The 13,527-nt window shown below is 37.5% G+C and overlaps 1 protein-coding gene and 1 long non-coding RNA gene across 8 annotated transcripts in view; one reads left to right on the top strand and one right to left on the bottom strand.

Annotated features, from left to right (window-relative positions):
* The window catches only part of LOC140616111 (thiamine transporter 2-like), a 42,186-nt gene that overhangs the window by 10,173 nt on the left and 18,486 nt on the right, over positions 1-13,527 (bottom strand). For 6 of the 7 annotated variants that reach the window (XM_072796526.1, XM_072796525.1, XM_072796524.1 and 3 more), the window contains 3 exons: positions 13,039-13,202; positions 10,019-10,832; positions 5,933-6,125 (listed from right to left, as the gene is read on the bottom strand). In XM_072796526.1, the coding sequence (XP_072652627.1) occupies positions 5,933-6,125; positions 10,019-10,832; positions 13,039-13,188 (1,157 nt within the window). In that variant the 5' untranslated portion in view covers positions 13,189-13,202. The remainder of the gene's footprint in view (positions 1-5,932; positions 6,126-10,018; positions 10,833-13,038; positions 13,203-13,527) is intronic. The other variant, XM_072796521.1, reaches the window with a different exon arrangement.
* On the top strand, positions 122-13,328 carry LOC140616113 (uncharacterized). The gene is made up of 3 exons (XR_012016643.1): positions 122-244; positions 4,614-4,690; positions 13,080-13,328. It is a non-coding gene; the product is annotated as an uncharacterized lncRNA (long non-coding RNA).

Genomic DNA, 13,527 nt, shown 5'->3' on the forward strand with positions numbered 1-13,527 from the left:
GGGTTTTTATTTTATTTTTTTAAAGATTCTTTATTCATTTGAGAGAGAGAGAGAGAGAGAGAGAGAGAGAAAGCAGAGAGAACATATGAGCAAGGGAGGGGGTGGCAGAGGGAGAGGGAGACACATATCCTTGCTCACCAGGGAACCCTACACAGGACTCGATTCCAGGATCCAGGACCCTGGGATCATGACTCGAGCTGAAGGCAGACGCTTAACCCACTGAACCACCCAGGCACCCTCATAGGTAAGCTTTTAAATACAGAGAAGGGAATTGTGTTGTTCCCAAGATTTGGCTCCCCTCAGGAAGCCCAGGCCTCTGTTGGCAGTCTCCTGCTAAAAAGCTCTTCCAGCAGAGAAAAAGGAACAAGGGTAAGTGGCATAGTGAAGTGTTATATTTTAACATTCCATGAGATGTGATATATTATGAGAATTTAAAACTAATTAACCTTTTCTAAAATTAAACCAAATATTCCAAATGTTCTGCAATAAGGGAACACTGAACATTATCGGACGTGGATATGGTGTAGGAGTCACTTTTTAACCTAGACATATCAATGAATAAATCAAAAGTCAATCTGATGAGTTTTTACTTATTTGTAGGCTGTTCACCGCATCGTTGACTGTCTACATTAGAAGTTTCAGAGTCTAATAGGTAAATTTTTTTTTTCTAGAAAACACACAAATTATTTTCTTTCACAGTCAAGTCAATCTGGCAATTAGTTCATTTTGAATTGGTTGGTTTTTAAAATTTAGTCAGGCAAGACTGACATACATACATTTGAATTCTTCCATCTAATTCAGCTAAAATACTTATGACTCGAATTTATTCAAAAATAAGAAAACAGAGGCACCTGGGTGGCTCAGTCAGTGAAGCATCTGCCTTCGGCCCAGGGTCCTTGGATCCAGCCCTGTGTGGGGTCCCCTGCTCAGTGGGGAGTCTACTTCTCCCTCTCCCCCTGTCTTCCCACACTACTCATGCTCTCTCTCTATAGTCTCTCAAGTAAATAAATAACTAAATAAATAAGTAACTAACTAAATAAATAAAATTTTAAAAAATACAGAAGCAAATGGAAAGTTTTAACTATGGGTTTTAACATCCCTTCCCCAAATCATCATATTAAAAGACAAATATAAGCATTTAAAAATCATGTGATTCAATGAAAATGTATTATTTCAGTGAAAAAATTACCAACTAAACATAACAAAACCTATAAATAACCCTAGATTCCACAAAGTGAATATAACACGTGGTCCAAATGGGCCTTATAATTTCAGGGGTTCCTTGCTCAGCTAACAATTTTTTCCTCTGGAAAAAAATATTACACTACATAGATGCTCTTAAAACCTAGATTACATCAAACGGCAGATTCCCTTTCAGTATGCAAATTATTTCAGATTGGAATCTTGATTTAATCAGTACAGATGCTTAAACAATGCATCAGCAATTACTTGGTTTTGGATAAGACCTTTATATGTGGGGGGTTCATATGGAGTCATAATGCTGACGTCAGGCTGAGGGTGGCATTGAATCCTAAGATTTTTCAGTCTAAGCCCAAAAAGTATTTCTCCAGGTAACTGAAATGACAAGGAATCATACTGTCTAAAATTTTATTTCAAAGCTCTTCCTGAGTCATAAAACTATGATGCAGAGTACACTGCTCAGGGCTAATATACTCTTGGAAAGAGAATTATATTCATGTTCTTCTGTTAGGCATTTTTTAGCATTCAATACACATGAGCCTCTGGGATAGTCTGTAATTTAAAGATTGAACCAATTTGAAATTTTATTTGATCATTTACGTTCCATGTATCATGACATTATGGGATTGGTGTTTACCAATTTACCCTATAACTCAAAGGAAAGTAATAGGAACAATTTATAAAGCATTAAAAAACACATTATTTTGTGCCAATATAAAAATAGAATGGTTAAATTAAAAAGATCAATAGCTCAAAGTTACTATTCTTTATGTTGTATTATTGTATTTGTTCATTGCTTTTTTTTTTTTTTTCAAGAAATGCTAACCAAATGTTTATCATGAAGCAAGGATAAGTATCGGGGCATACCAATGAATAAGCATGATTTTTCCCCTCACAGAGCTTACACTTCAACAGGGAATACGTAACTGAACCCAGACAACTGCTTTGACTAATATTTAATTAAATTTATCAGTTTTTATCATGAAAAAGAAGTAGAAAAATATCTTCTTTTATAGACTAATCATATTTTTTTAATATGAACTTCTTGTATCACATGATGGTTGAAACCATGGATGGTTGATCATAGAATTTCTTCCAAATCTGAACACTAACGCTTTACATTAGAAATACATTTATCCTACATGTACTAAATTTATTTTAAAATTTTCTTAGAAGTTAGAATAGTAAAAAGACGTGAATGAAGTTACAGAGACTGGATTCACCTACAGATGATATTCTATCAGTATTCTGAAGCTGGACATGGGAGTGATAATTTCATTTAGCACCAAATTTGAGAGATCTATGAGGTCAAGTTCTTTTCTTTGCCCCACTATGAGTGTATATCCTGACACTAAGATCAATCATGTGACTGAATTGATAAACTAGATGAAAGACGATCACTGAGCTTTATGTAGAATGTTCTGTACATATTGTCTGGGAAAAGCTTGACCATCAGCATATGAATTCCATCTTCACGGCCTCCCAGAATCTCAGCATTCTTATTATTCATGTGGCTTAACCCTCTACTTCCTCATGTCTGTGATAAATCACTCTGAGAATTTCTTAACACACCAAAACATTTTGGTTGATTGAGTTTTCCTGAACTATCTATATTCTGACAGTTAATCTTACTATTTTTTTTCCAGATTTTCCTATTTGGTTCTTTAGAAGAACAATATTGACTTGCTTCATGGTATGCAATAGAAATGCAGATGGCTGTGAGCCAATATGTTCTGAAATATTCAAGAATAATATACTTTTACTTTTTCACTGTGTGGAAGCTGTGGTCAGTACAAATAACTCTGAAAAATTATTTTTACTAATTTTCAAGTTCTCCATCTTCCTAAATGTAGCCATGGAGCAGTAAACCAAACTAATTTAGGTTTGGCTTGAGTCCTTTTTCCTAATCGAGAGTTAGATTGCTAAGAGAAAATAAAACATTTTGAATAATTTCTAACATAAAAGTGGGGGAAGGTAGAGATCTCCTTGTTAGTATGCTGAAGATCAGAAAAGACTGAAATAACAATAAGAAAATAACAGGATAAACCAAAAATCATACTATTCCATAAAGAAAACATAAGTATAGTTAAATTGCCGAAAATCAAATAAACCAGAAAATCCTAGAAGTAGCCAAAAGTAAAATTCTCATCACATTTAGTGGAACAACAATGAGAATGACAATGAACTCCTTAATGCAAGCTGGAAGACAATGGAATAATAAATCTTTAAAATGCTGAATGGAAAAAAACCCCCACCACTATTGACTTAGAATTCCAATCAGCAAAAATATACTTAAATGACAATAAAATGTATTTTCAAATAAAATTTGAGAGAAATTATTCACCAGGAGGTTCACACTACAAGAAATGTTAAAGGAAGTTTTCAGGCTGAAGGGAATCAACAGTAAAAGGAAACATGGATCTATAAAAAAAAAAAGAAAAAAAAAGAAAAAAAAAGAAAGAAAACTATTGGGAATGGCAAATCTATGAGCAAATTATTTTTTTCTTGTCTTAATTTTTAAAAATATAATTTTCTGTTTAAAGCAAATAGAATAATAATGTACTGTAGCATTTATAACAGAAACTGAAGTGAAATCTATAAAACAGTACAAGGGACAGGGAGTAAATGGAATTATGTAAAGTATTTATACACAAAGTAGTATAATATTAATTTAAGAAAAACTGATGGGTTAAAAACCTAATCCTACTAAAAACATAAAGACTTAGCCAAGGAAAACAAATAGAAGAAATAAAAATGGAATTAAAAAGAAAGCTCAAAAAAACCCAAACAAACAAAAAGAAAGCTCAATTAACTTCAAAAGAGGGATAAAGACAAATGAACAATTGGGACAAATAGTAAAGAAATAACAAACTTGTGGAGTTAACCCCAATTGTAAGTTACATGGAGTTCACAGGCGAGTTTCTTTAATGTGTAAATTAATGATTTAAATGAATGTTTGAGTTTCTTGGATATATAAATTAAATTAATGCTTTTGATCAAATTTGGGAACTTTTTGGCCATTGCTTCTTTACAGGTGTTTTTTTTCTTCCTCTTTATGTTCTCTTCTTCTGGGACTTCATAATGCATATATTGATATATTTTATGGTGTTCCATAGGCCTCTAAGAAAAGTTTAAATCCAAAGAGCATGCCAAAATTATGCAGCTGATAATGTTAAGTCGAGGAAAAATATTTTCAGATGTTTGCTTTATCCATGATCCACTTTCTAATTAAAATTAAACATATTACCACACAGGAAATGATGAGTAACACCTACCTAATCCTTTTAGATATTCTCTAGGCAGCATTCATCACTTCTCTTAGCTCATTTTCTTTCTTTTTTAATTAATTGAGATAAAATATTCTCTATGTTTAAACTGCTGTATGATTTAACATTTATTATCTTTATATGTAGTTTTATAGAACAGTTTCACTTCTACAACTGCCCTGAAACTATTTGAAGAAACAGATGTGCTGTGATTTTTCAAGCAGGTAGGGAAAATTGGGAGTGAAAACTAAACTGAATCACTATTAGATACAATCACATCTTATTTTGTTATTAAATAAAACAAAACCAAAGCAGAGAAATTGGAACAATGGTACGCTGTTGGTGGGAATATAAAATGGTGCAGCCACTATGGGCAACAGTATGGATGTTCCTGAACAAATTAAAAATAAGACAACCAGGCACCTGGGTAGCTCAGTGGTTGAGCATCTGTCTTTGGCTCAGGTCATGAACCCAGGATCCAGGATTGAATCCCACATCGGTCTCCCTGCGAGGAGCCTGCTTCTCCCTCTGCCTGTGTCTCTGCCTCTCTCTCTCTCTCTCTCTCTCTCTCTGTGTCTCTCATGAATAAATAAATAAAATCTAAAAAAAAAATAAAAATAAAAATAGGATGACCATACAATCCAGAAATTCACACTTCTGAGTATTTATCCAAAATAGTTGAAACCAGAACTTAGGAGAAATATGAGCACCCCCATGTTTGTTATACTGCTATTCACAATAGCCAAGATGTGACAACAACCTAAATGTCTATAGATGGATTAATTAATAAAGAAAATGTAGTACATATATGCAATTGACTATTAGCCTTTAAAAAGAAGGAAATCCTGCCATATGCAACAACATGGATGAATCTTGGGAACACTAAATAGGAGGACAAATGTTGCATGATTCCATTTATATGATGTATCTAAAATAATCAAATTTATAGAAGCAAATAATAGAGTGGTGGTTTCCAGGGGCTGAGTAGAGGGGAAAATTAAGTTGCTACTTAATGTGTATAAATATGTATCTTTCAGTCATGCAACATAAATAAGTTCTAGCAGTCTGAAGTACAACATCATGCCTAGAGATAAGAATCTTGTAATACCTACTTAAAAATCTGCTAAGAGGGATAGATCTCATGCTAAGTGTTTAAAAAAAGACTACAAAAGAAAAAATTAATAAAATTACTCCATTAAATAAGTACAGTATAAAAACATTAAAAATCAAAACCTCAGAGTATATCATTGTTTATTAGTTGTGAGAACTTTGAATGATTTTTACTGGGTTAATAACCCTAATCGAGTCCCAAGAGAAAGTCAGTTAAAATAAGAATATAGTTCTGTTGTGTCTTATTTTAAACATTAAATATAACATTGCAAATGCTATTCAGAAGAACTGGAAGAATGAATAAATAAATCTGTCTCGTTGCTTCAGATTTAGATCAAGAAATGATAAATACTTACGCTGCTATTGTTATGAGAAGCATGTAACTTGACTTGAAGATCAAAAAACCAGCATAGCACACCCAAATATTAGTCGTGTAATGCATGAGAAATAGAGAACCTGCATCTGCAGCTGAGAATATCGCCAGGGCCAGCTCTCCCAGGAGATCCCAGTTGACTTTCACACAGCCTGCTGTGAAGGCAGCCAGAGCCCCTGGAAAGAAAGGAACCGATGTATAGTACAACCTGTCATCCACACGTAACAAAGTAGGGCACCATTTTGTTAAAATTCACATTGGATAGACATTGAAGCATTTCCAGGCTATGGTAAAACATGTTGACTTATTGTGAACTTGGATTGAATGAAAATCACTTGATCTAGTTCTGTGAAGTGTACATATCTTTTTCTCTTAAAGTTTGAAATAGACCAGCTGAATTTGGGTTTCCATAAATCACAGACTGGAACGGCCCCATAGAGGCCATTTTTCTTTCTTTCTTCTTCCCTTTGAGGAGATAAAACTCGGGTTCAGAAATCTGATGTCAAACAAAAACCAAACCAGACTTTGATAGGAAGAGGCTTTATTCAGAAGAAAGACTTGCAATAGGGAGAACGCTGTGATTGCCAAAATCTGCAAGCATCTTGAAATCAAATAGAAAAAGGGTTTTCTTTTGTAAGGGCACTTCTCTGTAGGGCAAGTAGACATAAGCAAGATCTTTGGAGAGGAAGCTGGACAAGCAAGGGGAAATGATCAGTGGAAACGGACAGGAAAGTGTCCTGCTGTGGTCAGTCAATTTTCCGGAGAAGCTGATGGGGGGCTGGGGCACATTCCATACTATGTTGTGTTTACTCAGAGTTGGGGCAAGCAAAATGTGAGGCGTCTATAATAAGGAGAGGAGCCTGACTCAAGTTCAGTCAAGACAAAGCACAGTGTAAGGAATGGTCATTTGTGAATACTTGGTGACCAAGTGAGGCATCAAGTTCTTCAAATTGAATGCCAGTCCTTGCTACCATGTCCTTCTCTGTGCCCATGCTATGAATGCTCTAGCAAGGAGGGATTCTCTTTCTCTGTCCTTACCTCTGTTTTCTCTATCTTCTCTATAACATCGATTTGAAAATGTCTTCAAATCCCTGAAAGATACGAAACCTTTTTTCAAGAATTCTCTCCTTACAATTTCCCCTCATTTGTTAGTTTAATCATTCCCCTCTTTATTTGCTGACTCATTCCTTCACCTACCCACCCATCAAACACTTTTGAGCTTCTCTGTGGGAAAATATGGTGGTCAACTTTGGATCCTTGCTCTTGAAAATAATATAGCCTACTGGAGAAATTGGATTTATCAATTTATAGTTTTAATAGTGTGATAAGGATTGTAAAAGTGCTGACCCCAACTCAAATTTAAACTAACTATAACCTAGTGGTTCTCCCAAGGGAATTTTTGCCCTTCAGGGGACAGATGGCACTATTTGAAGACAACTTTGGCTGCCATGACTTGGCAGGGGTAGTGTTGGTGTTGGTGGTAGTATGCTAAGGGGATCTAGAGGGTTGAGACCAATGATGCTGTGGGACATCTTACAATGCATATGACAGGCCCCAGGACAAAGAGTTTTCCCGCCCAAAATGTCAATAATGCTGAGGATGAGAAAATTGACCCAAGCCCTATATGTAGTCACAAGACATATGCCAGGACAAATTCATTTAATAATGCTCATTATGTAGACATGCTTTATGATGTATACATTGTGCCGTGAATGAAGCAATCAATTGTCAGGTTTCCTGCTACCCTTAGCTTTCTTTCTTAAAGAAAGAAGGCTTAGGCCAGCAGACCAGTCCTTCTTCACCTGGTTCTGCCTAAAAATTTGACACTAATTAGGGTCCTCCCTATCACAAAGAGACTAAAGAAATATTATATTTAGAAGGCTTTTAAAGAATTAATTTTATGAACCTTTTACCTTTTCTACAGATGCCCTCAGTAAGGGCACATTATCTGAAGAGAGGATTTTTTTTTCTCCCCTTTCCTGAGGAGCAAGTCCTTAGGGAGGAAGTGGATTTAAGGTAAATAAATCCTAGAACAGGTTTCTAGGAGTCAAAATGGAATTTTTAGAAAGGGAAGTCAGAAGAATATTACCTCAACAATGGACCCTGAAATGTTCAACAAATATGTGGGTGTGGAACACCCCAACTTCAAAAATATTATCTTCAAAGTCTTATTTGATGTGAAAGCTTTGTTATGTCAGGAAAATCCATGTGCATTGTTGGGCTCACTTCAAAGCTAGCTCTGGGCTCTACCCTTTGGACTTTAGAGCATTAACTCTGTGTCAGCCCATCGTCCCTCCTTCTCTTCACCTCACTCTCTTTGGAAAAGAATTTCAAGCTTCACAAACTATGTTCTGGGGGGAAATGAAGCATGCAGGGACAAGAATCTAGGAAGCCCCAAACCACTATAGCTTCTCAACCAGGAGGGAAGTTTTTGGAAAGTAGAAAGCCTAGGACAAGGTTGAAGGGTGAAGCCTGTAGCAGAAGCTAGAAAACCTCCTTCCCCCAGAGACCTACTCAAAGTCACTCAGTCTCACTGCCTCATCCTCTTGGTCAAAATGCAATATCAGAAATCCGCCTATAGGTAAATAAGGTTGAAGCAGACGCTTACCAGTCAGCTCAAGAGGAAGCAGTAAATGCTCAGGAACATACATAGCCTCTTGGTGAGACATATCCTGTCTCACCCACCATATCACCTCCCGCCCCCCACCTGCCTTTCTCCTTTTCTATTACACTTTGTCTTTTACAGCCATTTTCTCCACAGGCAAGGATTACTATTTGTTAGTGGCTACCGTGGAGGGTCACAGTTCTTACTGGTTCATACTGATGACAAATGAATGAAAGTATATAATGTAGGAAAGGGCAGAGAGAAAATTATACAAGATAATACAATAACCTCGCTGTATAGAAGAGATGGGATGGAAGATTGTAAGAATCCAGTCTGGAGTCACTATTATTCTAACAAATATCTGGATATGGTAAGGAATGAGGAAGCTGAGTCCGGGAAATAATCTTAATCAGAAGACAGCAAGCTTTGCCAAATCCCTACATGTAGAGTTAAGGAGAGATATAAATATATTATTTAAGTTGTCTCAATGGGAACTTTGAAATGATAAAGTAGCTCCTAGAATAGATTTCAAATATCTTTGGCCACAGTCTGAAAAAGGAATATATTTTATATGTCCACTAGTACATACATATGAGTATGTAAACAGAATTTTCACAAAATAGAACTTATCCTTATAAGCCACAATGTATTCTATTCTAAATTTTCTATTCTGTTCTTTTTTTAAAGCCACATTTTAAAAAAGATTTTATTTGTTTATGACACAGAAAGAGAGAGAGGCAGAGACACAGGCAGAGGGAGAAGCAGGCTCCATGAGGGAGCCTGATATGGGACTTGATCCCAGGATTCCAGGATCACACCTTGGGTGGAAGGCAGGTGCTAAACCACTGAGCCACCCAGGTGTCCCTGTTCTGTTCTTTGATTTAAAAATGCTGGTCAGAAATCCACTACATTGATTTCAAGATCTTTACTCTATAAAGGGCTGGGTAGTAAATATTTTAGGCATGTGGATCCCATAGCCTTCTTTGTTTTTATTTGGTTGCTTGCCTGGATTTGTTATTTTTACAACCCTTGTCATATATTATTTTTTCTCTTACAACCTCTTAAAAATGTAAACTTTTAGCTCTGGTGGGCATGAGCCATTGTTTGCCACTTCTATTAATGGTTTGCAAACTGTAGTTTCTAAAGACCAGAGTTACAGAGCAGTTAGAGAGGAAAGTGATGAGATAGCTTAACCTTAAAGCATTCAACTCTTTATGGCCAAACCAGGTTCAGCCAATGGGACACAAATTTGCAGTCCCTGTTTATATGGATTGGTAAAACTTTATCTTCCATGGATAGCTATGTCAATCTTCCCTTATGTTCATTCCCTCTTTTAAATTTTGTGGCAAAAATTCTTTTCTTTTTTGGTATTCAGTGCTGAAATCACTACAACCAATCGACCTAAGACTATGATTTGGAAGACTATCTCTCCTGCACATCGAAAAGATAGTCTGGTATACCGACCTCCAAAGGTTGCCAGGGCTTCTACTGCTCCATTATAGATTGTAGAACTTTGGGATGGTGCCTTGTAATCCCACAGGATTTGGACATAGTTCAAAACCTGGTTAAAACCTGCTGTGGAGAAGGCCCACCACAGGGACCAGTAAAAAAGATGCTTTGAGGAGTAACAACCCTTCAGATCTTGGAACCACTGCACAAAAACTCTCAAAGTTACATTTCCTGGCTTTGGAGTGCTCAATGGACCATCATCTTGGTTCCTTGAAAGGGTGAATATTTCTTGGTAGACTGGTTTGTGATCCGTTTGCGGTTCCTCTAAGAAAGCATCTTTTCCTGGTGGCTTCGGAGGAATTTCTTTGCTGGGTTTTGCATGAAAAAACATGCTCTTCTTAGGCATTGGTAGGAAAAGTGAGAAAAGAAAGGCCACACAGACAGAGGCCAAGGATATGACATTGAGGTAAAAGTACGATACGTTGGCCAGGGACACCAGGAGCTGGGCCAGCACGGAGGCCGCTGTGTAGGCCACAAGTGTGATGCTCCTGCAGTAGCCACTCACTTTCTGATAGTGCTCCGGGCTGACCACGCTATAAATGTAGGCATAGTAGGCCACCTCGGTGGCAGAGACCATCCCATAGAAGAACTCTAGCACCTGCATGGCTCTTAATCCTTGACCAAATACAAGCAACAACCAGGTGATGATGAAGCTGATCCCTTGCAGGATAATGACTGGTTTGTAGCGAACGTAGTCGGTGAGGATGAACACGGGGAGCAGCAGCACCAGATAAGAGTATGTCCAAATTGGAAAGATCTCATTTGTGATCTGTAAGAGTAAATGGGGAGGGTGTGAGGACAAAAGCACCAGCAGTGAAACACACCATAGATCTCACAGATATATATTATCCAGATGACATGTATCCATCCTAGGACATATCGTTTGGCCCCACATCAATTTGATACTTCACATGAGTTTCTGACAATATGGTGGAAAGCTATGGGAGCTGAAATTCAAGGAAACAAAGTGCAAAAATCATAGATCTTCCTAACATGTGGGTTCCTTCCTCCAGATATAAAGAAAGAGCAGTTATTATTCTTAGTTATCTGGTTCTTTCATTTTTTATTTAAATATTTTTAAAATTTATTTATGAGAGAGAGAGAGAGAGAGAGGCAGAGACATAGGCAAAGGGAGAAGCAGGCTCCCGGCAGGGAACCTGACACAGGACTCGATCCCAGGACTCCAGGATGACATCCTGAGCCAAAGGCAGATGCTCAACCACTGAACCACCCAGGCATCCCTGCTTCTTTCATTTTTTAAAATGGAATGTGATCTACATAAGCCACTGAGGCTGGGAAAGAGGCCATAATGCATATGTTAGCCTTACCAGCTTTCCCAGGGCCGTGTAGGGCTGCTCGCTTGCTGTTGCCTGTCCTTTTAAAATAGTTTACCCTTCTTCAATAAGGTTAACAAGAATGTTTCAGTACTGGTTGAACCTGACCATATTTACCTTTGATTCACATCAGTATGTAAAACGTGCAGCTATCTAGAGATCATCTGGGTGACCAGAAACACATAGGCCAAATGACCAGTTCCAGACTGAATATCAGAAGAGGGAACACTAGTCTGTCTTCTGTTCTTCTGCATTCATGGCCTTTTTTTTTCTTGGGCTGCTTTGGAGGAGCCATGAGAAACCCCTTAGTATGTCTCTGGTTTAAATCAGCTTTGGTCATGGTTTTCCAGGAAACACTGGTGGTATCAGCAAATCATCTGAGTCCACCAATAATACATAATTATTTTCGCTTCTGTAAGCGAGATCTATAGTGGATGGAAGATCATGTAAAGAAGGCTGGGGTGGGCCCTCTTAAATCTCTGTTCTTTCAGGGTCTCGCTGACCCTCTCAAATCCCAGGGTCTCAGATCACTGACATAAACCCACCAGTTTACTAAGCCTGAGAGTGTCCTTCATTTTGACCTACTCTGTGCCCTTACTCCTTGAGTTTTCAGGTCACCTTTTACCTAAATGTTCTTAGAGTTTGGTAGAACTTTATTCTGGATCTTCTTGACATTTAGGTGTAGTCACTAACCCAGCAAAAGCTACCTTCAAGATCTGTTTTTTGTGACTGGCTCTGGAGTATAAATCCAGCCCTGAGCTATCTCCCAGCCAAACCTCTTTGCACCTACTGGCATTCAAGATTGGCATGTGCTTTTTTTTTTTTTTTTTTTTAATTGGGAAAGTGGTGGATTGGTTTAGAGGTCAGAATTTCCTTAGTTAGGGTGGAACATGAGGATGGTTTCTGGGAGAGGAAGGCCATGGGAGATACAACTGTGATGCCGCATTTGCTGAATAACCAGCCCGTAAAATGGGTGTGACATTTTTTCCCCTAGATAAATCGAATTGTGTGATCTTATTATTGCTCAGTGACTAAAGTGATGGTTCTCAAATGTTAGCATGTGTCAGATTCACCTGGAGGGTGTGTTAAAACAACCAGATTTTCAGACTCAGTAGTTCCAGGGCAGGGCCTATATATGGACATTTCTAACAAGTTTCCAAATGATGCTCTTGCACTGGTCTGAGGACCCCACTTTGAGAACCACTGACTCATAGGCTCCTTAGGATTAGATCCTCTGACCTAACTGAAAGCTAACAACAGCCTTAATATCGGTACATAAAGAGAAAAAAAAAAAAGCTTCAGAGGATTTTTTTGCATATACTTTTTCCTAACTTTTTCCCCCCAAATCTTATACTATCCTCTAAGGTTTGTAGTTATAAGTAGGCATGGCTTTATTTTAGGTTCATGATAATTAGCAGTGACATCCTGGAGTATTGTTTTTGTACAGCTGACAGATTGTTTTGAAGCCACCACATTTTTGTGGTGGCGAAGTTTTATATTTTTACATGACAAATAGAAATCATTAAGGCCTATTTTTCACATTTGAGACTGTGTTGAGTGCTGATACTTTGCTCTTACCCAAGGCTTTAGACATTGTTCTAACAAGATATAAATCTAAGATAAGCATGTTACTAAACTTACCGCGCTGAGGCTTATATTTTTATCTGGTCCTGCTAAATAAGGTATGACAAATGGCTCTGATGGTTTCATCATTGAGAAGAATCCAAAGCAGCAGAGGTTTACTGTGGGAAAAACCCAAGAATGGCTTGGTGATGTCCGGCAACAATTCATGGATGGTTAACCTGCTGGAGGAAAAAGAAAAAAGCAAGTCAGAAGATTGATGGTTTCTTTTCATCAAATGTCCCCATGCTCCATTTGTCCTTTGGTCTTAAAAATGAAAACAGGAAAATCGTGGTGACAGTAAATATATATCACAGGTCAAAACACAGGGACTTGAGTCTTGTCTTTGGGTTTCTTGGTGTAAAGAGAATGGTAATGGTTACTTAAAAACACTGAAGCAAGGAGGTTAAGTTTCATGTCAGCTGGAATGGCGGGGTCACTGAGGAAAAAAAGTACACTCCCCAGTACGGCAAGCCTGTCGGTCATGCTCTCCCGTAATCTTTTACAGTA

This window comes from Canis lupus, chromosome 24 (genome assembly GCF_048164855.1).
Source record: "Canis lupus baileyi chromosome 24, mCanLup2.hap1, whole genome shotgun sequence".
In the NCBI taxonomy this organism is placed as follows: domain Eukaryota; kingdom Metazoa; phylum Chordata; class Mammalia; order Carnivora; family Canidae; genus Canis; species Canis lupus.